The 22,408-nt window shown below is 37.5% G+C and overlaps 1 protein-coding gene across 1 annotated transcript in view; it reads right to left on the bottom strand.

The window, feature by feature from the left end:
• Nucleotides 1–22,408, bottom strand: part of CNTN1 (contactin 1) — a gene marked incomplete at both ends in the record, with an annotated part of 155,708 nt that overhangs the window by 25,623 nt on the left and 107,677 nt on the right. The window contains 5 exon segments of the mRNA XM_082498616.1: nucleotides 1,509–1,612; nucleotides 5,267–5,501; nucleotides 10,895–10,965; nucleotides 14,484–14,633; nucleotides 17,921–18,079. Coding sequence (XP_082354742.1) covers nucleotides 1,509–1,612; nucleotides 5,267–5,501; nucleotides 10,895–10,965; nucleotides 14,484–14,633; nucleotides 17,921–18,079 — 719 coding nt within the window.

The raw sequence follows: 22,408 nt of genomic DNA, 5'->3' as shown, positions 1-22,408 counted from the left end.
TGCCAAAAGTGGGTTGCCTATGGGAATATTCTCCCACCACGTTCTTTCCCCATTCATCCTCACGCCTCCAGCGTTCCTACCCCGTTCCCCATTACAATCTCAACATTCATTGTCATGCTCTATCGCTACTGCAATCCCAACCTCTCCAGTGCTCTCCTTGTTGCTGCTCTCTCAACACCCCCACAAGCCCCCTGGTGTGTACCTGCTGAGTGTCTGCTCTGGTTATTCAGGGTGCACAGGCTTGGTGCACAGTTTCTGCGCTGACTGTCCAGCTCGGGAGTGCAACACTCCTACATGGCTGGCTCCTCGAGCTCACAGATCAGGGCACTCCACCTGGCTCTCAGTTAAGACCATGAATTTGTCTATTCTATTCTAGTTGCACAGTCCCTATGAAATACCAAACCAGTGGGCTGCTTTAGTAAATTAGGAGATACCGTTGATGCCAGTGTCTTAATTTCAAACCCCAGTGTCCTCTGCTTGTAATTGTAAAACTTTATGAGTGTACTGTGTAGAATCACGCTTTATATGGGACACTATGCTAGTTCCTATTGAGATGTTACATGTTATGTACCCCAAAGGTATTACATAAATCTCATGGAGACAGAAACAAATACTACTAATTAAAAGAACATTTATTCATAGATTCCAGTCATAAAAATACCTTCTATGAAGTTACTCCACATTTGTATGTGCTCATTTTGGAACATAGAGGCTACCATCAAGCAGCCAACAACTTAACTCACAAAGCAAGTCACTAACAAAGTAAGGCCCAAATCCCTGTTTTGGAGTAAAGTAAGCCAGCTGTACAATGCAGAGTTTGTCAGCATCCACTCTGCATGGATGATATTAAGACTTCCCTGCTGGAGTACTACGTGGCCATTTCTGGTTGCACTCACCCTGTGTCTGTTGTCACCATTGTACAAGGACCAGGACAATTTTTACTGGTAGTAACACTTAATCTTGGACCAGATGAACATACCTTTAAGCTCTTTTCCATGTGGAGAATAGAAACTATGAACAACACATTGTTGTCTTGCACAATAGCACTGTCTCTGTTATACTGGATTCTGGGCGTTTGTCACCTGGTCCCACTTACTATAGGATTTGTGGGTGACATATTAAAAACTGCTGAAAATTTAAATGGGCCACGAGTTAGTTACAATTTCACATCTGTGTTGATAATTACACCCAAAACTTAATCTCACTATGTTTTGAGAAGGTAGAGATAGGCATTCAATTACATAACATAAAGAGACAAGATTCTTTTATGAAATAATGATGCCTTTTTTCAGTTGAATTGTGAGCACATACATGCGTTAATATGTTTTAGTAATAAAGTACATAGCATCAAAAAGAATCTGTTTCTCAGGATGTGAAATCCGTACAGAAAATTACAACTACAGAGAAGTGAACCCTAAGAGACAGAATGCTAGAGTAGGAATTACCTTGCATTTAACTATTGAAACTAAATGAATGAGAAGATTATACAGTATCACCTCTAAACTCACCTGATATCCTTCTACAGATTTATCAGTAACATGGTGCCAAGAAACAGACATTTCAGAAGATGACAAAACTTTTACACTCACATCTGTAGGTATTTCAGTTGGAGCTGGAAGATAAAACACATGTTAAACATCCAATCTCAACCAGTGACATTGTTATACTCGCTTACACAGGCTCCTCTCACTTCAGTATTTCCTATCATTTTCTCGGTATCAGGGGGCCAAGTGTGTTAGTTTTTAATCTGTTTTTACTTGAGTGAACTTTAAATTCGGTGATGATCTGTATGGGAAATGACTCTACAAAAACAAAGCAATGATTCTATTACTTGGCTCAAACGATGTATTTTTATGCTTCAACAGTTTCCATGCTGAAATCTGTGTAAATTAAAACCAGGCTTTGATAAATAGAACGAAGCATCCAGTCATCTTTTACTAAATAGGACGGCAGCTCACAGATTATGTACATCAGATTTTTTAACGTAGCTACACACAAATATTCATGTGTATCTATTTCACTTAGTCCTGATGATACAAAGTTTTTATTAGACCAGATATTAGATATAGAGCTGGCCAGTGGCATATATAAACTTGAACACAGGTGTGAAATAACCCAACAGCATCCTTTATTAGGTGTACATCACAAAGCTGATTTTGTTTGTGTTTTAGTTCTGGATACCAGCCAATGCAGAATACAGACCATTATAATGTGATATGCTTTTATTCAAGATTTAAATATTAAGTTCTAGTTTAATTATAAGAGGCTTTTAACTTCACTGTTGCTTACGTTTTAAGTGAGGTAAGGAATTTAAAAAGGCATAAACTTAGCAACGCCTATAAAAGATAAGTTTTCCAAGCTAAGAATGGTTCTCTGTCGTGAATCTTTTGAAACAAGTTGCAACAGACAGGCATGGCAGCCTGAGCTGAGGAAAGCTTTCATACACTTAATCTTCCAACTGGGCATCCAGTCAACTATGCATCAAAACAGCCACTGTTAAGAAAAAAATCAGTTACATCGCTCATGAAAAGTATCCTAGGTAACAAAATAATCTTATATGCAAAGTTACCTTTTGTAATTGTCTTTCAGTGACTGTTAATAATGCAAATGTATAATTAAAAAATGATATGTTGTTGCAAAATTGTTTTCACAATGACAGGAATTTAGATAAGCAAGAGGCCTGTGCACTCATTACTAGCAAACATTACTCACTACTAGCAATGGCAGGTATGACTAGTAGTTGTCAGATACGGAACTTGGCTTAAAACACATGGGAACACAGAAATTCACCAGTCACTACAGAATTGAATAAAGATGCCCACAGTTATAACTAGACACACATAGATATATTACAAAATACCCAACTTAGTTGAAATGCTGTCATATTTATGTATGTATGTATGTTTATACATATCCACATGGAATATTGTATGACCGTATTGCTTTAAAATCTCGTTAATACCTCAGAGAACTTGTGTTGTCTGATAGTTGTAATATCACTTGCTGATTCAGAGGTACAGAAATACAGGTTGAATAAATGTGATCATCTAATCTATTCCCAAATCAGTGCAGACTCTCCTCCATTGTATGTTTCATATTGAAAAGTTCCAACCGCCAGCCATTTTGCTGATACAATACTCTAAACAATATTTCATCTGCTTATGCTTGTTTATGAACTCCAAATAATTTATATCCCTATTTGGCATTTATGTTCTATAAATATTTTGCAGTCTTTCCTGAGCCAGAAAGATGATATCAGCTGCTTTTCTCCAGCCTTCTAATTCAGTAATTCTACCAATAAAAGAAGCAATCATGTGGGCCTCACAATATGTTCTCTTCACTGAAAACATAGTGATTGTCACACAATTATCTTCTAACCTTAACTATACAAAATTAAGGCTGGGAGCCAGTAAGGATGCTACAAGGTACTGAGGTGACTTTATGCAAGTGCTGATGCCAGGAGAAAAATACGCAGCACGTTCTTTGGAATAACTTTCATTACTCCTATTGGAAAAATTCCTTCTAACCTGCCCTGCTGTTCCTGGATTTCATATGGACAGTAGGCAGCATCATAGCTCCGCACAAGAGCTGAGAGCACTACTGGTAAGGTTTGGAGCACCGTGAATCTGATTGTTTTGGTGACTCTTGTGCTTGAAAGCAAAGAAAAGTAGGTTCATTGAGCTTCTATTCCTTTTGCTGCCTGGATCTGGCATATTCTAACCACAAGTGTTTCTATGAAGTGTCTGGACTTTGCTAAAGTCGATGTTAGAACATCAGCGGCCGCTGAAGTAACTTATTTATCTGGAAGCTGGCGCTACTGCACATTCGCTTTTCTTCTGTCTTTTGGAGCAACTAGGCTCTGCCATGTCTCTGAACTGAGAGAGCTATATGAACCTACTGCCATTCCTGACATGGTTAGTGCAATCCTAACATAAACACATGGGAGCTTATCAGTCAGCTGTTGAGAACGTCTCCGAGAAAGGATGGATACTGAAATGTTACTTAGCAGATATGGCTTTTATTACACCATAGCTATTTACTAACTCATTTATACAATTGCAAAAACAACTGTTCTGTTGCTGTGGCAGCTGTTGAAGATGATATCCTAAGGTAAGCTTTTCTGAGAAAAAGGATTCGTATTAACCTCTTGAGATAGTTAAGTGTCGCTAGCTTGAATCCTGAATTATCATAAGAAACAAAAGGATTATTTTATCTTTTCTCTGTGTGTGGGCGATTCGTGTGCAAAGTTCCCATTAGTGCTAATGGGAATCATGAACATAAATCTCCCATAAAGTACACAGAATAAAGAACAGAGTCGGAAGTGTGAGAAGAGGCCTTGTTATCATATCCCTCCTCTTGGCTCTTTGGTCTGGATCTGTTGACTTTGTGAAGGAGATTCTGCTCTACGGAAAGAAAAATATGAGCAATTCTGCTTTGTGTTTCTGGCAGAAATTAATAAACCATATTTTTTTAAAACAGACTTGAGTGATTATGTTGCAATTAGGATGTTGTATATATTTCTTTTTATTTAATGTAAACCTTCTTCTAGTGCTTCCTCTCTCCTGCTAAGTTTGGAAATGTCATTTAAACTTGAATCCTAAAGATCACAGCATATAAAATAATTCCAGCAAAAACTAAGAAAAAGATTTTAGTGAACTGTCAAAGAGGTTTTCATCAAATTATTCACTTGATAGCTCTAACATCTAAACCAGAATAAAGAATGTGGCAGGGATAATTTATATTAGTGTCTAAACATGCTGGAAATATAACTGGATACAACTGAACTATCATTCCTTCACAAGTTTTGGGCTAAATTCTGATGCTGATCTACTCTAATAATAGGCTTTAGTGTAGTCTGTTAAGAAGAAAAAACCCATACATATGTCAAACGTGTATTAAGATCACAGAGACATTGCTGGATAAAGATGTAATGGTTTTAGGTAAAAAATACGAAGATGAGAATTTCTTTTTTTTTTTTTTTTAACTCTTAAATTTTTTAACAAGCTGTGTTAAAGATCTTGAATGCTTCGGTGTATTGCTCATTCAGACACCAAGTACAGCCAAGTGCTCTGCATCGCATAGGACATAGAGTCTGAAGTTGTTTATTCAGAACAACTGCTAGTGTTTTGTGTGAGCAATGTACACCCTCCTTGCTGAAGGTGTATGTTGCTGTATTAATCAGTGTCTAGGACCAGATTTTCTCTGCTGATGTTGGTCGTGCTGATCTGGGCCTTCGGTGTAAAACTTATCTGGAACCTTTACTCACCATCTTGTGCTGAATAAATGACAGCAGTCAGACTGAATGGTCCATCCCCTTTGTTGTTAAAAGCTTTCACTTTTACTTGGTACTGGGTTGAAGGTGGCATTGATTCGTCCTTGTGGACATACCGGCCAATTTCAGGATTAGTAACTGTAACTCTTCTCCATTCTTTCTCACCAAATGGCTTGAAAGCCACTATATAACCAAAGTTATTGCCATAGTGGTATTCTCTTGACAAAGGCTAAGGAGGTAAAAGATAAAACATTACTTTTTGTAGCCAACTAAACAAATGGATGTCTAATTAAATATAAATAATACAGAAAGCATTGATATGCGCATTGTAAAACCACTGAACTAAAGTTCCATTTTCTCCCGGTTTGCTTCTATGGTTTGCTCCCACCTCCCTTAAAAATACACCATCTTCACTATGCAAATCTGCAGTAGTAGTATATCTGCTACTTTAAGATCTTGTTCCTCATCCAAACTCAGTGCAAGACACATCATGTTATCTCCTACAGAAATAAACCAAGAATGATTGTGTACTAAAAGTGTTGTCTGCTGTAGCTGGCAAAAAATGCTTTCTTAAGGAGTAAGTGATAGTGGATATGTAACACAGACACACTATGTAAGTACACAGGTCCATGAGCATGTGTGGAGATACATATTCTTGTGAAACAGAGAAGAAAAAAATTGTGTGGTGGGCCTAAATTATATTAATTTACCCAAAGTTGGTCACCTATGCAACTTGCACCATTGATGAATAGAAATGGACACATTCAAAGAATACTTCATCCTACCACTTCCCACTGATGATGGAGGGTGTACAGTTACTGGTTTAGATTATCTACCTAGATTCTAACTGGTAAAAGTTTAAGTTAAATGACTCCCTCTTTCAGCATAAGCATTAAAGGTACCTATCCAAAAATATTTCTTAAAACTATAGCTGATTTCCTATACCTAAAAATTATGAAAAATATAAAATTATGGAAAACCATCTGCTATAATGAAGTCTGCTTCATTTAACAAAGCTCTATATTCATTGATACCTCCTCAGTCCATGGAGCCTTTACCACAAGTATTAGACAATGCACCCAACAGGCCAAAATCATGTCATTCATCAGTGCATCTAAAGGCTGACCAGAAGCATTCTTTGAAAATAAACTTCCTGCATCACCTTTTCCCATACTGTAAACCTCACAGAGATGAAATAGCCTATCTTGAGGCAAAGGTCTTGCAGCAGTACAACAGAGAGTAATTATTATTCTTAGGTGTTTGCCCACTGCTGTAGCACTTCAGCCAACACGTGTGGAGATATTCTGAGCAAGGATTTATGAAACTTAGATGTTAATAGTGGAAAAAGCCAAAAAAAACCCTAGCTCACAAATTTTGTTGTTCATAGTTCTTTGAAGCAAGAATGGAACTCCAAAGATTCTCGGAGAAAGAAAATTGTGGTGAAAACTCACCAAATTTTTGGACTAATAGAAACATTTCCATTTTGACTTCAGAAACATAACACATGAATTAGAACACTAGTATACATAATACAACAAGAAAAAAATTAAGGCAAACACAGATGTTCGAACTCAAAATTTTAAAAATGTCTGACAAGGACATATGAACAATAATGGAACTTCTTTTCTTCATGACAAAGCTTCCAAGAGAAATGTACAGAATCAGACCAAAGGCCGGGACTTGTGACTTTACTCGGCTTAAGGTTAACTGACCCCTGCTCTGGGTGTGCCCACTATCAGATCCCATTGCATCCCATTTTCTCTGTTGCTGCTGCAAAGTTTCACCACTTTGCAACATCAGTGCTAAAGTCACACCAGTAACAATACAGCGATATTAAAAGCAGGCAGCCTTCAGCTGGTTGAGGACAGAAAGCCGGTTCTAGGTGACGCTCCCTAGACACCCTCGCTTCAGCATGGGATCATCACAGGATACAAGCAAAAAACAGCTGTGGGAACAAGGCCCAGAATCCAGCAGGATTTACCATCTGCAGAGTTCAGTAACCAGCAGGTTTTCTCTTGCTTCCTGTTCTTTTTTCCACATAGTTAACTGCATCTCTAGGAGAACAGTAGCTCAGTTCAGTCAAAAACTGGAAAGCGGCCTCAGTACACCACGAGTAGGGTTAGGGCACCCTTCTAGAGCATGGCATATGCATGGACAATCTTCTGGACTGAGCACCTGGGTGGATATTCTAACCATGATTCCATGTTGCAGAAGACAACTGACTGACTGCAGGTCTCTACATACATAACTTATTTGGCTTTTCTGGGGAACACAGGTGAAATGCTGACACATGACAAATCTGAATTATAATGGAGTTTTAGACAGTGGAAAGATATCCATCTACCTACAACATGACTTCTGAGAACACACAAATAACTTAAGTATAATTGGCAATTAAGATGACTACCAATAGATAAAATTCAAGAAACCTCTGATGTGAAAACCAAGCTGGATATTCAGTCTCTAGTTGTGATGCTAATCACACGCCACCACTTTAACTACAAATCAGCTACAAAAAAAAAAAAAAAAGTAGATAATCTATTTTATGTGCTTAATTTTTTGTGTGTCAGGCATATTCTGAGTGTACCTATTGGATGAGGTATAACTCATGTCTTAGCTTGTTTTCTACCTCAGGCCTGACTGGACATCAGGTAAAAGGCGGATACCTAGCTTTCCAGAACAGCTAACGTACCTTCACATACCTAAGTGTAGATTCATAGGCAACCTTGCAATTCAAAAAGTAGAAGGTTTCATGGACCGGGTCACCTTTGATAGCTCATCTTCTGAATCTATCATTGTATGTAGCTGCTTAAAATAAACCATATCTCATAAGCCAAAGTAAATAGCTCGGATGCAGCCCTAGTCTCAGAATGATTTTCAGCCAGAGCAAACTTTAGAAAGCCAGGACGGGCACTTAAACATTATATTCTGGAACGTCTTAAATAAAATGTTGAAAGCAGCTTGCTTTCCAATGGCTGCACATAATGAGTAGGTATAAGTAGCTGAATAGTTTGTAGTATCCACTGAAAACTTTGAAAAACAAAACAGAAGAGGGAGAGACAAATGGGGAAAATAAGGAAGAATGGGCACGCCACTCCTAGCTCTCTTTCTCAGTTCTTCTTTCAAAACAAGACTCAGAAGAGTTTTGATTGCATCTCTGGCTGTCTCATTCAACCTGGGCTTATGAATCATAGCAAAAGCTGAAAAGGGGTTGGCAGCAACGTGTAAGCTTGCCATACATTTTGTTCTTCTCTTCTTAATTAAAGACTATTTTGAGTAGCATATGCAAATGTCATCACATTTGGGCGAATCAATATACACCTTTATCTTAGCCTTACAGATAGATATATTGTTGTCTGTCAGACAGGCTCCGTAAATCTAATGCCTCTATTCAAAAACACTTGGTAGACATAGTATGGAAGATCCTTGGGAAGTAAATATGTGAAGTCATGCTTAACATGTCTGACTAAATGAGCTACCCATTACAGAACAGATGTAAAAAGCATGACACTAGCTAAGAGAAATAACTGGAATATAAATCTACTTGGGTACATAGGAAAGACTGAAATGATCTTGTACTTCAGATGTTGCATTAGTCAGTATTCTCCTGGTTATAATGTTTTTCTTTTAGTTTGGTTACAGCGGAGTTCACTGTATTGAAAATGCCACGAGTATGGGTCTTTACATGCAATGCAAGAAGTAGCTCTGTAGTTTGTTAAAGTTTTTATAAGACAGCACTTGTGAAGAAATAATAAAATAATCTAGGTCTTGTGCAACTGTCCATTGCATATGTTCTTATTTGGCTTTTGCTCTTCAAAAATAAATAAAGATCAGAATCAAACCAATTAGGATACATCTACTTCCTAACCTATTGCTAGTGGAATATGAAGTAACGTTTTCAATAAATTTTAACAAAGGTGGAGATCTTCCTTTTTCAGAAACTTAGAATTTTTTTTGTTTGGTAAATTCATTGCTAAAATACTTAGGAAGACTGAATAAATATTTTGAACTGAATTAAAACAAAACAAAACAAAACAAAACAAAACAAAACAGGAACATCCAAATCTGTTAGCCCAAACATAAGGCTGACTATTTCTGTGTCATACTTGAGAATTCTTTCAAAGAGGTACGATCAACCTTAAGTGCCAAAAGATGGAAATGTACATATGGATTAAAATTTGTGCATTCAATAACAGGACTGCTATACAACGAGAAAGTTACGGTTGGAATTATATCATCTTTATATTACTTCCCACAAGAAAAAGCACTCTTCATAGAGGTAAATAAGCTGCTACATCTGAAACAACTTATTCCCCAAATGACACAAATGGCATAATGTGCCTTATGTGTCTTTTAGCCTTATGAAAGTGAACAGAGAAGTCAATAGCACGATAAACTCGGTATTTTTTTTCAAGCATAACACTTAATCATCTTTCTTTGCCAGTCGTAATGCTTCTGGAACTCTGTTTTTGCTGGTAACTGATAGGCTCTGACATGAATCGGATAGGCATTTTTTGCTTTATTTCTCCTCCCCAGCTTTCTGAAATACCCTTCAGAAGACCTCCAACTCTCTCTTCCATGCAACTTTTGCATACACAACAACTTTGCTTAAAAATTCTTATCCTCTCTTGTTCTGGGTTTTGCTTTCTTCCTGTCTTCTTGTCCCTTTTCCCTTCTTCTCTGTTTTCAGAAGCATTTTTTTTTCCCACATTATATGTAAATTTTAAAAACCATTGCTTCAATACCAGATTGAAGATGGCATTTATATATATAACTATATATACAAAACATTCTAAAAACAAAATATCATGGATTGAATACCTAAGGTACATGAGAGAGATGAAATTTCCAAAAGACACTGCTTACTGAAAAGCTTTTTTGGTAACACTGTAATTTTTTGAAATTTTCAATCCATTCTTTTTGTGATTAACATTTTATGTCTGTCCCTTTCCCCTTTCTTTATTTTGCTAATACATAATCACTAAAGAAAAGTTAATGGCTTGGAGGAAAAGAAAACCATCATCAGTATGTGGATATCAATGAATGGCTACATTGTGGTATGAGGCAACGTTGTTTTGTGGTACCAGTCACGTTAGCATAAAACAAAACTTACAAAATGTCAATATAAAAGAATTTCCTTAAAACTATAGTTAATAATTATGACAGGCTAGTTTATAGAATGGCAAGGTGGTTTGTTTTTGTTTTTTTTTAATAAAGCCTGTAAATCTGCTCACAGCACATTAAAGTCATTATTAAGACATTATACTTTTAGTTGTAGTAAGCAATTCAGCATGCTATTCAGTTTGTAATTTAAAAAAGCCTCGAAGATACAATATGCAGAATTTTCAAATGCAGTTATATCCATCCATTATCATCAGTCACTTTGAAACACACTCAGAGAATTTTTTTAGATCATATTTTAGAAATGTCCAATACAGAAACATCTAAAATATCATCGTCCTCGTTCCTTTTTATGTATTTTTATGAGAAAAGTCTGAAAACCTATATGTGTACAAATCCTGCTCTCACAGGAGCCAGTGACAAACTATCCATGGGTTTTAGGAGGAGCAAGATCAGCCACAAGGAAGTACAGGTTTCATGCCATCTCAGTGCAATACCTACCATCCACGTTATTGTCAGCTCTCGATTGCTTCCACCCCCTCCTCCGACATCAGAAGGAGCCACATTAGGTGCTAGAAATATAGAAGAGACAAGACAAATGACTACAAAGTATGCAGTCAGTAAAAATATCGCTATTTACTTTTCTTTTTACCATCAGGGCCAATGAGCACACGTGGCACGCACAATTAAAATAATGATAGTCTGTAATAGCTGCGAGAGCCTGTGGTCTTGCCAAGACTAATGTATAGCTATTGCTGTGGGAAACATGACAGTTCTAACCATAACTACCAATCAATCATTCCTATTTTTAACCATACTCTCTACAATTATTTAATTGAATATTCAGAAATGGAACACTCCTCATAGGTCTTAAGAGAAGCACTGTGTATTGTTCTTGTGCTTCCTCAGACATTGGTATGCCAAGGGCTCAAGCACTCAGGACTTGAACATGTATTTACCTTAGGAGACTGTGATTATTCCCGTCTACTTCAATGGATTTACTCACAATGTATAATGTTAAATCCATGGATACATCTTTGAAGCATTGGCATCCTAATCCTATTCTAGGTTAGTGGCACATGTCTTCTTGATGCGCATGTTCAGAATGGGCAGATGTCCAGAAGTGAAGCTGGCATAGCACTCACTAATTTGCTAACTGCATTTTACACTGATATTCCATGTAACGAAACAAAATCCACTGATCTGTCATTAGTGCACAGCTGAGTGGTAAAGCAGGATACTCTCAAGGACTCCATTATAAATAATTTCTGTATTCTCATTTCTGTAAGACTCTTTGCACTAAGTCTGATGATTCTATCGCTATCCTCTGTGGTGTTTGTGTATTTATTTGCTGTCACTCAATACTGAGGACATACAAAGTACCACTGAAAACTTTGGAAATGACGGCCTACCTATAGTGCATTAAATATGTCCCAGGTGATCATGTATTAGCTACATGCACCATCTACATGAACATGTTTTTTGTGTTAAAAATTCTTATATGATCAGGCATTTTCTCCACTAATCAGTGAGTATCACAACATAGTAAGGGGATAGTTCCTAAGTGCTCTCCCACTATTTAAGTAAGATGTTTACTGAGGCCTTCTCTGAGGGTCAGCTGAGGAGAAACACAGAGCAGAGAAGAATTAATGTTTTCAAAAAGGATAAAAATATGTAACAATAAGTTTGAAATTGAAATCAGCATTCCGTGCATGGTTTGCCTTATTTCTGGCCTTCCAGAAAACAATTAGTGGAGAAAGAGACTAAACATACATATCATGACAATTCAAGAGGAAGCTTGAACTTATTACTCGACCTTGTTATTACTGAAATACACAGTAGCCACACTACCTATTATGAGCATATAACTTTAGTGCTAAGTTAGAAGCAGAGGTTTGCTAGAATGCTTAAGTAGCCAAAGAAGACACACAGGCTGCCAGAGAAGAGAAAAGAGACTGTGTAATGTCTTACAAATCACCCTTTTCAAGAGAATCTCCCTCATTCTCTCAACCGTTAAACCCACATTTGTCTCTCCATTACGACCAGGTCACTAATTCAGATAGCTATACTTAGACAATTACTCTAATGCATCCACAAGCCAAAATACATAAAAGTAGTAGTGTTATTGATGAAGCAAGCAGATTTCATTAAAAAGAAAAATCATAGCGCACATTCTTAGCACACTAATAAACATGTTACTGAGATTAGTTATCTACAAGAAGAGATACTTCAAAACTGAAAAAGACACTGATAACATTTGAGTTTAACAGACATTACTTGTCACCTCTACAGTACAACAAACACACAGAACTGTTTGTTTCTGTTTAACGCAGAACAAATGTTAAAAATAACTACAATGTGCAGACATGGGTTGTTGTTTGTGCAATAAAATATTTACTTTCTTCAGATTTACATGAAAATGCACACGCAGTACTGGTTCTGTAGTACCCTGGAAGTTGACAATGCAACCCAAATCCTATTGTTGCTGCTCATAAAAAAAATCCAGCTCCTGGCAGAAAATGCACTTGGGCATAGATGTTCGTCTGCAAACTGTAACTGATTTATACCCTATTTTGGCATGGCAAGAAGTGCTGACTGATGCCTACATTAACATTTTGCTTTGTTTCACCAAAAATGTCTCACAGTCTGCCAGAGCTGACAATGGTGCTGTGCATGGGGAATCAGACAACAGACTAAACAGACTACCTCTTTAAAAAGCATTGCTTCCTGCTAAAAAACTGGAGAATATGCCATTTTTTGGGAGGCTACAACAACCACCATGAACGTGGCACACTGCAAACTGCAGGACACTGCCACTGTTCTACCTGTGAGCATTATTTCCCCTCCTTTTCTATCTCTTCTCTGACATTTCAAAAATGTCTGTTGTGCAGCAGGGACTCCAAGAAGCATGTGTAGATTTCTCATTTAGATTCCTGGGCCTTCAAATACAGCTGTTGAGTCATAAAACATATGATGCTAACAGTCAATTTTATAGGAAGTGATTTCCTTTTACTTTAGTATTAAAGATCTGTGGCTTTTACTTCCCTATCCTGACTATTTTAACCGTTCTTTATTTCCTTTCTCCCTAAGCAACAAAATTTTTAATGGACCAAATGTGAGTCCTTTTTAATAAATGTTTTGAAATTTGCAATGCACATACATTTTATTTTGAAAATACTATCTAATCAAAGCAATGACCTAGCAGGTCTAATTGCAAAAAATAATTTTTACCCTTTAGTTTCAAATCTAATGCTATGGGACAACAATTTTAAATATATCTAGGTGGCACATGGATGCTAATATTTATTAAGGAGGATAAACTGGAATACATGCTTTGTTGGATAGAGTCTTTTTGCAGTGATACATTACCTCCTAGAGCACTGCTGTTATCTTCTTTGTACAGTCAAACCAGAACGTATTATGTTGAATAATAACATCTAATTCCTCATTTTGGAGAATTTATTTTAAAAAGGACGTGCCTGAGCCTAAAGGATATCCTTAAATACGCTCTGAGATTTTAACACTGAGCAATTAGACTGATAAGGGCATATGTTGTGTTGGATAACGTCACATCTTTGACATGGAATAAGAAGACACAAGACAAAACCTTCAATCACAGAAAAATGGCATTATCCAGAATAACACACATCCTGTCATGTATTCTTTAGTGAGAATATAAACTAAACAGCACATGGACATTTTCCGTGTTAAAAACATGCATTTTTTTCTCCTAAGTCCTGTACCCTGGTCCCAAGCATGTGTATACATTCATACACACACAACCTGGCTGATAGATACAGCGGGGAATCTCTGAAAGATGCAGTATGATTCTGTTTCAGCAATGGAAGCAAATTTGCTGTTTGTATCACGATGTATATTTCCTGTCTGCTCTGATGCTATCACATCTGAACAGTCTGGTATTTGCTTATTAAAATCTATAGCAGTGGGTGGCTGAAAATATATTCTCTGGACTTGCATCTTATAAAGTGCTTTTTTAAATAAAAAGAAAAAACAAAAATACAAAATTGATTAACAAAAATGTGAAAATTAAGAAGCACATTAAAAAACTTGACATTTTCTGTTTACGTACGAGCGCCTTCAGTTCTAATTCTCTGTGATGGCATACTAGGTTCTCCTGTCCCCAAAGTGTTTGTTGCTATTATCCGGAACTCATATTCCATCCATGGAATTAAATCAATCACTGTAGCAGACTCCATATTTCCTTCAATATCTGATGGATCTAAAAAAAATAAGAAATTGCTTTTGAAAACAGCATTTTTACAATGAGATCAGCCAACAATGTGGTTGATTTCAGCAAAACGACCACTATTCTGCAACCCCACATAGCCAACTGAAGGAAACTTTATGTTGTACATAAGGGATACATTTTACAAGAAATATTTATGGCAATGACTGGGAATTTGTAGAATATGACACTATCTTGGATAAACCCTCACAGATTTGTAAGTTTTTACTGGGTGTGAACTAGCAAAAGAATTACATGTAGTTATGAGGTATCCTTACTAATTACATATTGTAGTTGTCAAATTTTATTTTACCTACAGACAAATGCAAAGAGAAATCTGGTATTTAAAAACAGTAAAATTAAAATTCATTATATAGACCAGGGCTAGACATGTGCCAATGTAGGGTTTGATCAATTGATAAAGAGCGGTTTATAAAATGTCGTCATATTTTGGTGCACCTTATTAGTGAGCATGTTACAACTTGCTATCTAGTTCTGATCCAACAAGGGTAAGTGTTCCCTTAATTCCTATGAAAAGACTTATTATTGTCATAAGGATGAGCTTCTTTACCATAAATAAAATATGTAACTCGACTTTCTGTCTACAATTCACAGATAATACGGGTTGTTTCTATAGCTGTCTGCAGTTAAAGACAGAGGATTTTCATTTGTTGTATGCCCCAAGAGTTGCTTGTCAAATTGGAGTCTTGGGTTCAGAGGTGGATGAGAAATGAGATATTCTGTACTAGGAAGGCAGCTGATTTGGAATTAAAACATGAATGCAATGGTTGCAAAAAACCCAGGCACAGCAGTGTAAGCACTGGATGGTGACACAACATTAAATTTTTAATTCCAAAGTGCGGCCCTGAAGGAGAAAGAAAAACACTTTTCATTTTCTTTCCACCTGCCCACCACTCTCCCTCCTCCTTACTCAAATCATTTTTCTGTCTCGTCAATAAAGCCATTGCAAACCTTCTATGGCATCCAAGCCATGATATAAACTGGGCACTTCTTTTCCTTGGCTACTTTCAAACTCTTCATTTAATCTTACTGTGCCACAAATTCCCAGAATAATTATGAATACTCAACACAATGAGAATCTGATCCCCTTAATTGGAAAGAGCAACATAAATGTAAACAAGTTACTACATAACCTGTTCATACATACATCCATACTGTGAAGTAGAATACTCTTCTTTCATAAAACACACTTGATATTATACAACCGGAGATGAATGATTTGGTTTGGGAATAATGGTAGTAGCAATAATAACAACAATATTTCCAAAGTGCAATGCCAAAACATATTTTTTTGTTCCACACATTGAAAATTAGCAGCATTAAATGATAGCCTAAACACTGATGAGAGATCAACTTGGACTGTTCATCGTGCTTTTTTTCAAATGAAAGTGAACACTGATCCAAACTGGGAGGAGCCAAGAAATTAAGTAAAAGCTTGCAGTGGTGCCAGTGATGGTTACTATGGTGATTTTACCTATTTTTTGAGGCAATCATCTATTAATCAAAATTACTCAGTGTGGTTCAAATGAAAAAGCAATGAGTTTGAAAACACTGGAGTAGTTAATTTCAACTTTTCAGAAATGAATAATTTATATCTTTCCTGCTAGCTTTTTAAAAAAGGAATTCAACAATCTAGATTCCTCTCTGTCTCACTCAAGATGTGAATCCTACTCAACACACTACAGGAAAAGACTCAAAGTCTGATTGCATGTCTCAGTGACTAATTAATTCTGTGAAGCAGAAGAACCTCAGAGGTGCAGGTAAGCACATCCCATCATGCCTATAACACTGCAAATAGGGAATCTTCCTGAGAAGTGAGAGAGATGGATTCAGGTGTCTGCTCTGAACCAGAGTGAAGATCTGAATCCAACACTTGTATCTCCCACACACATTTCTAGTTCTAGTAACGTGCAGCACAAAAAGAAGCAGTATCAGAGCTGCCACCTCTTGCTTATAAATTCTTCCTATGTTTTCCTATAACCTTGTTTCTTCCCAATTCTTTATTTTTTTAATTAAAAGAAAAAAAATGAATGGGAAATAAAATATAATTTATCCTGAAAAAGTGGAGGGTGGCTTGGAAGGACCCTCCCTCCTGCACATATTTTTACTAAAGCAAGTAATCAGTTACTTGAACAGCTCTAATTTCTACATTAATTATTTTTTTAAAGTTCCAAAAAATATATTCTACAGAAGCTATTAAACAAGATATAAGAGATAGCAAGGGACTAGGGAACCTTCTAGTTTTATTTTCCAAGCTACTTTAACATAAGCCATATTCTAGCGCTGGCTGTTGGAGGTAATTATATACAAAAGAGCTACATATACTATATATTCTAGAAGAGACATCTGATTTAAGGCAGCAGGCCTAGTATTTTTAACTTTTTACTCTGAATACGTAACAGAGATTTTTCAGGTCAATATGTCAAAGTCTATTTCTTAGACATCTATCTCTGTGGTTTCAAAGGACAAATTCAATGAAAGACAATAGTTGAAACTACTAATATTGTTAGTATTTAGAAACGCTGAGTATGTGATACTCTAATTCCACAGAAAAGTACTTAAGTTTATAATTTATTACAGTGGCATAATGAATCATATTGATAGGACAATTCTGTATAGCTTGTAGTAATGCTGTCCTTCATAAAGCAGTCAAAGATATTGGTAGTTTAAAATTATTTTTATAATTTATGCATTTATGTTAAATCTTGCAAAGAAATATACATTAGCATCCCCTGTGTTCAGGCAGGTGCCTCCTCAACTGCAATTATGTGGCACAATGATGACATCCAGTGGTTAGAAAGATAATCTTAGCTATGTTTTCTCTAGGGGTGCCAGTTTTAAGGCAACTGGAACTTAGTCTGCTCCCAGGAAAAAGCAGACAATTTTAACCAACCTTCTGCATAACAAATACAGAAATGAAGACATCTGTTTGTCATCCAAATTAACCTGTAAATAAATTTTTATGATTCTAGTAGTTGATGTGGAATCTTTCAAGCAACAAGGAAAGAGTCAAAAAACAGGTAAAAACTCTGGGCTGTTCTTTTCTGTATTTCTTGATATTCAGTTCAGGCCTTCCAACTGCTGGAAACAAACCTGTTGACAACACACTGACAGGGCGGTACCTGCTACCAAACCCTGTAGCAGACATTAATAGCATCCCTGGTTTCCTTTTATTGTGATTATTTTCTGATTAGCCAAACTTTCTAACAAGCAAACATTTTAAAACCTATTGAATTTATTACTGCTGGCATTACTCTTACCTGTTTTGGCATCTTTCCACTCTTCAGATAGAAAGGTTTTTGACTGGATAGTGTATTTAGAAATAGGACTATGATTGTCTGTTCCACGACTCCAGGTAAGTGCTACAGCAGTGTCTCTAATTTCTTCTACTCTTATACCTCCAGGAGGGCCTGGAGGACCTGAGGAAAAAAAAAAAAAATTGGTAGTTCAATTCACAAATTCAATATTCTGAAAATGAAAGTTCACTAACTTTCCTACTTGTATTTATTAGATATAATGCTTTTGAGTCTCACTTTCTACTTTAGAACAGATTGAAAATGTATATATACATTTTAATACTCTACAGAGTGATTCAGAGGATAAGTGCCCTTGGAGGTAACAACTACCAAACGAAACTCCCATGATTCCTGCCTAAGTAGTAATATCAAGATTTTCTTAAGTGAAAAAATGAAACTGTTGCTACTCTTTTTTCAAAAACAGCGAATCACAGAATCACAGAATTTTCAGAGTTGGAAGGGACCTCTAGAGATCATCTAGTCCAACTCCCCTGCTAAAGCAGGATTGCCTGGAGCACATTACTCAGGACTGCATCCAGGCGGGTCTTGAAAATCTCCAGAGAAGGGGACTCCACAACCTCCCTGGGCAGCCTGTGCCAGTGCTCTGTCACCCTCACCGTAAAGAAGTTTTTCCGTGTATTTGAAAGGAACTTCCTGTGTTCTAACTTGTGCCCATTACCCCTCATCCTGTCACTGGGAACCATTGAAAAGAGCCTGGCTCCATCCTCCTTCAACCCACCCTTTAGATACTTGTACACAATAATAAGGTCTCTCCTCAGCCTTCTCTTCTCCAGGCTCAAGAGTCCCAGCTCTCTCAGCCTTTCCTCATAAGGGAGATGCTCCAATCCCTTAATCATCTTAGCTGCCCTTCACTGGACTCTCTCCAGCAGTTCCCTGTCCCTCTTGAACTGGGGAGCCCAAAACTGGACACAGTATTCCGGTTGTAGCCTCACCAGTGCAGAGTAGAGGGGGAGAATGACCTCCCTCGACCTACTGGCCATACTCTTCCCTATGCAGCCCAGGATTCCATTGGCGTTTTTGGCAACAAGGGCACATTGCTGGGCCATGGATATATTACTATGTACCAGGACTCCCAGATCCTTCTCCTCAGAGCTACTTCCCAGCAGGTCTGCCCCTAACCTATACTGATGCTTAGCATTCTTCCTCCCCAGGTGCAGGACCTTGCACTTGCTTTTGTTGAACTTCATTAGGTTCTTCTCTGCCCGGCTCTTCAGCCTGTCCAGGTCACGCTGGATGGCAGCGTGACCCTCTGGATTGTCAGCCACCCCTCTCAGTTTGGTATCATCAGCGAACTTGCTGAGGATACACTCTGTCCCCTCATCCAGGTCATTAATGAATATATTGAACAAAACTGAACCGAGTATTGACCCCTGGGGGACACCACTGGTTACAGGCCTCCAACTAGACTCTGTGCCGCTGATCACAGCCCTCTGAGTTCTGTCACACAGCCAACTCTCAATCCACCTCACTGTCACCTCATCTAGCCCACCTGAACTTGGGAGTCAGAAAAAATACAGAAAATCTTCCTTCCTAAATTCCACCTAAGGATGACCTTACTGGTGGCCCACCTTTAATCTGCACTTCTGCCTGTGCCATATTGGCCCTGACTGCAATTTATATTGAAAATCTTGTAACTTATATTGGGAGAAAAATCATACCTTGAAAGACATTTCTATAGACCTCTTCACATTTCTCTTGGCCTTCATATTACCCCAATGTGGTAAACCCAACATCAGATTCAGACTTCCTACAGACTAATATAACTTGAGTGAAAGCAGAAATAGGCAGTGTTTCTCTACAGTTCAACAAAAGCCTTCCCACAACAAGAATTTCAAAAATCCATGCCAAAATGTGGAATCCACTACACCCACTGAACTAAAAGCAGTCTTGTGCATCAAACAACCTCTGTGCACCAGAATAAACCCACAAAGACCACCACCAAGGAACAGCAGCATTAAGCTGTCAAAGGGAAAACATTTTTCACAAAACAGCCATTCCACACCAGCCCTTTCAGTCTTGATCATCAAGAAGGACCTATAAAATAATTTCTAAAGGGTATTTTCTTTTTCTTTGAAAGGCAGATACTTGCAAAGATTAATTTCAAATTTCATAGTTGTAGTGAATATAAAAAGCCGTGAACTAAATACCAACGTTGGCTTGATGGCACATTACAATGCTGCCAACACCCAGCTAAATTGTTACAGGTAGAAGTTGCTTTTCCTAAACTAGTTCACAGTTTCATCTCTATGCTTTTCAAGTATTAAATACTATTTCTGCTGAAACCAACTACTTAAAATAGCCATGTTAAACTAACAGCAACTATTGTCAATCCATATTTGGCTTTAAGCTTGTTAGTTGTACTTCATATCTGAAGAGACAGGCCTCTGTTCCCAAAACTTGCCTGTTTATTCCAAGTGTATCACTAAACATAATAAATGGTATTACGTCTGTTCACCAAACTGCATCTGGTTTATTTCTGAACAGTAATAACAGACAAAAACTGCTGGACTGAATGTTCACATTTTAATAAATGCATTTTTTAAATTTTAAATTTTTTCTTCTAATTACTACTACTCCCACACCTCTGCTTTGTGTGGGTAACTCTTTTATTGTTGCTGTGCTGTGCCTTGATTGCCAGAAGAGAGGTTGAAATGTGCAGATCAACAGGCACAGATGATTTTTTCATAGACTAGAAAGCTAAGAAGAGTGGTGCGTGTGCACGATATGTGAGTATAGTAATCTGAGTATAGTAATCTGCATCTGCATGTAAAGACACCACAATGTTCTGTAAGCTCTGCTAATTAGTACCTATTTACAAACTTGACCTATAGATATTTTCAGATCATTCTTTTCATATTGACTGTTCCCGTTTTGTTATTATGCTTCTGTTTTATATGATACACAGTTATGTGATATATATTAACTATTCTGTAAAAACAGAGACAATGCAGCATTTTCTGATTCCACACTCAGAGATAATAACATGCCAACATGATTCAGGTAATTATCCAACAATCTGATTGAATCAGTCCCAGGGCATATTAAAAAAAAAAGCCAACAAGAAATAACAGGATATATTTCTCTGCAGTATTTACAGAGAAACCACAGAAAACAAAAACAACTCAACAAAAAGAAAGGATTTTTACATCAGATCTAAACACAGTGTGCCAAATGTATCTTCAGCTCATGAGCTGTTTATTTTCTCCATAAATCTGAGAAAAAGGAACCAAATGAAATTAACTGAATCAAACAAATATACTGCCATATATTATTGTTCCTCTGTTTCGATCAATTTATCCTTCTAGCAAGCAAGTAATTCCATTCCTGACTCCAAAATTATTCAAATTTAGACTGGTTCCTCAAATAATATATATGCCATTGCTTAAAAAGAAATAAGTGTGACCGCTCTGCACCATCCATTGGACTATGGCCTATGACTTTGACAATCAAATTGCTGATTGTTTTTTCTGCTAAGATCCAAGAATAGTTCCCATCTAGTATCCTTGGCAAAATGTACATCAGTTGACTACAGGACTGCTCGTAACCAACTTCTATTAAAATTCAAATCTTGGCATCGAAAACTAATCTACTGATTAGCTGTCCTCGGACCTTCCTTTCAAGGTAAGGACTAAATACATCACTGCATGTGGAAACGGCCTCTTACTCCTCACAGAGGATGCATAAAATAGAAGTTGTTGCTAAGAGCTGATTTTTAAGATGAGGATTGTTAGTCCACCCTGGTAACACACATATTTGCTAGCCCAGCCCAAGGACTCAGGTAGATAAGGCCTTAGACCCACTATCCTGCAAGACTGTTCACTTCAGAAACCCTCAAGCAGGAAGCTATGGAAATGTTCCTAAGTCCCAAGAGCTTTCGTTCCTTCATTCTTCAGGAGATATCTCTTACAGATTCTCAATTCATTGTCAAAGTTTCTGAAAATGGTATGTGTCAGGAAACACCAAGGGCCAGCTGCTCCCTCAGGAAAGCTGAGCCAGGACTCACGAGTAATCCCAGGGCTGGTTGTTCCTTCAACAATGGGGCACAGTCCCACAGGGTTTAAGTACAGTGGGCAGAGCTGGGTACTGATATGGCAGTCCTAGGTACCACAAACAATGAATCAGGTGGATCCAGGTGACAAACTACTGCATATATCCAAGCAGTCTATCCAGGAGACAAGCTACCTACAGTATAGGTCTGAGGCCCATCCAGGAGGCAGGGCCAGAGACAGAGCTGGAAGCAAGCATGTCTGTAACACAGTTCCAGTCAGAGCTGAAGGTCCAGGGTTGAGCCTAATGGGGCTCCTGGGCCTAAGGGCAGTTGCATGGGTGTGTGTCCTGAGTGAGGCTGGTCAGGGCCATTAAGACCTGTTAGTGCACTCAGGGGTGTGACAGTCTTCAGTGTACTAGTATCACTAGCAATTCTGAATACAA

The sequence above is a fragment of the Vanellus vanellus genome (assembly GCF_965231255.1).
Source record: "Vanellus vanellus genome assembly, chromosome: 1".
Classification (NCBI taxonomy): domain Eukaryota; kingdom Metazoa; phylum Chordata; class Aves; order Charadriiformes; family Charadriidae; genus Vanellus; species Vanellus vanellus.
This window is presented reverse-complemented; position numbering and strand designations above follow the sequence as displayed.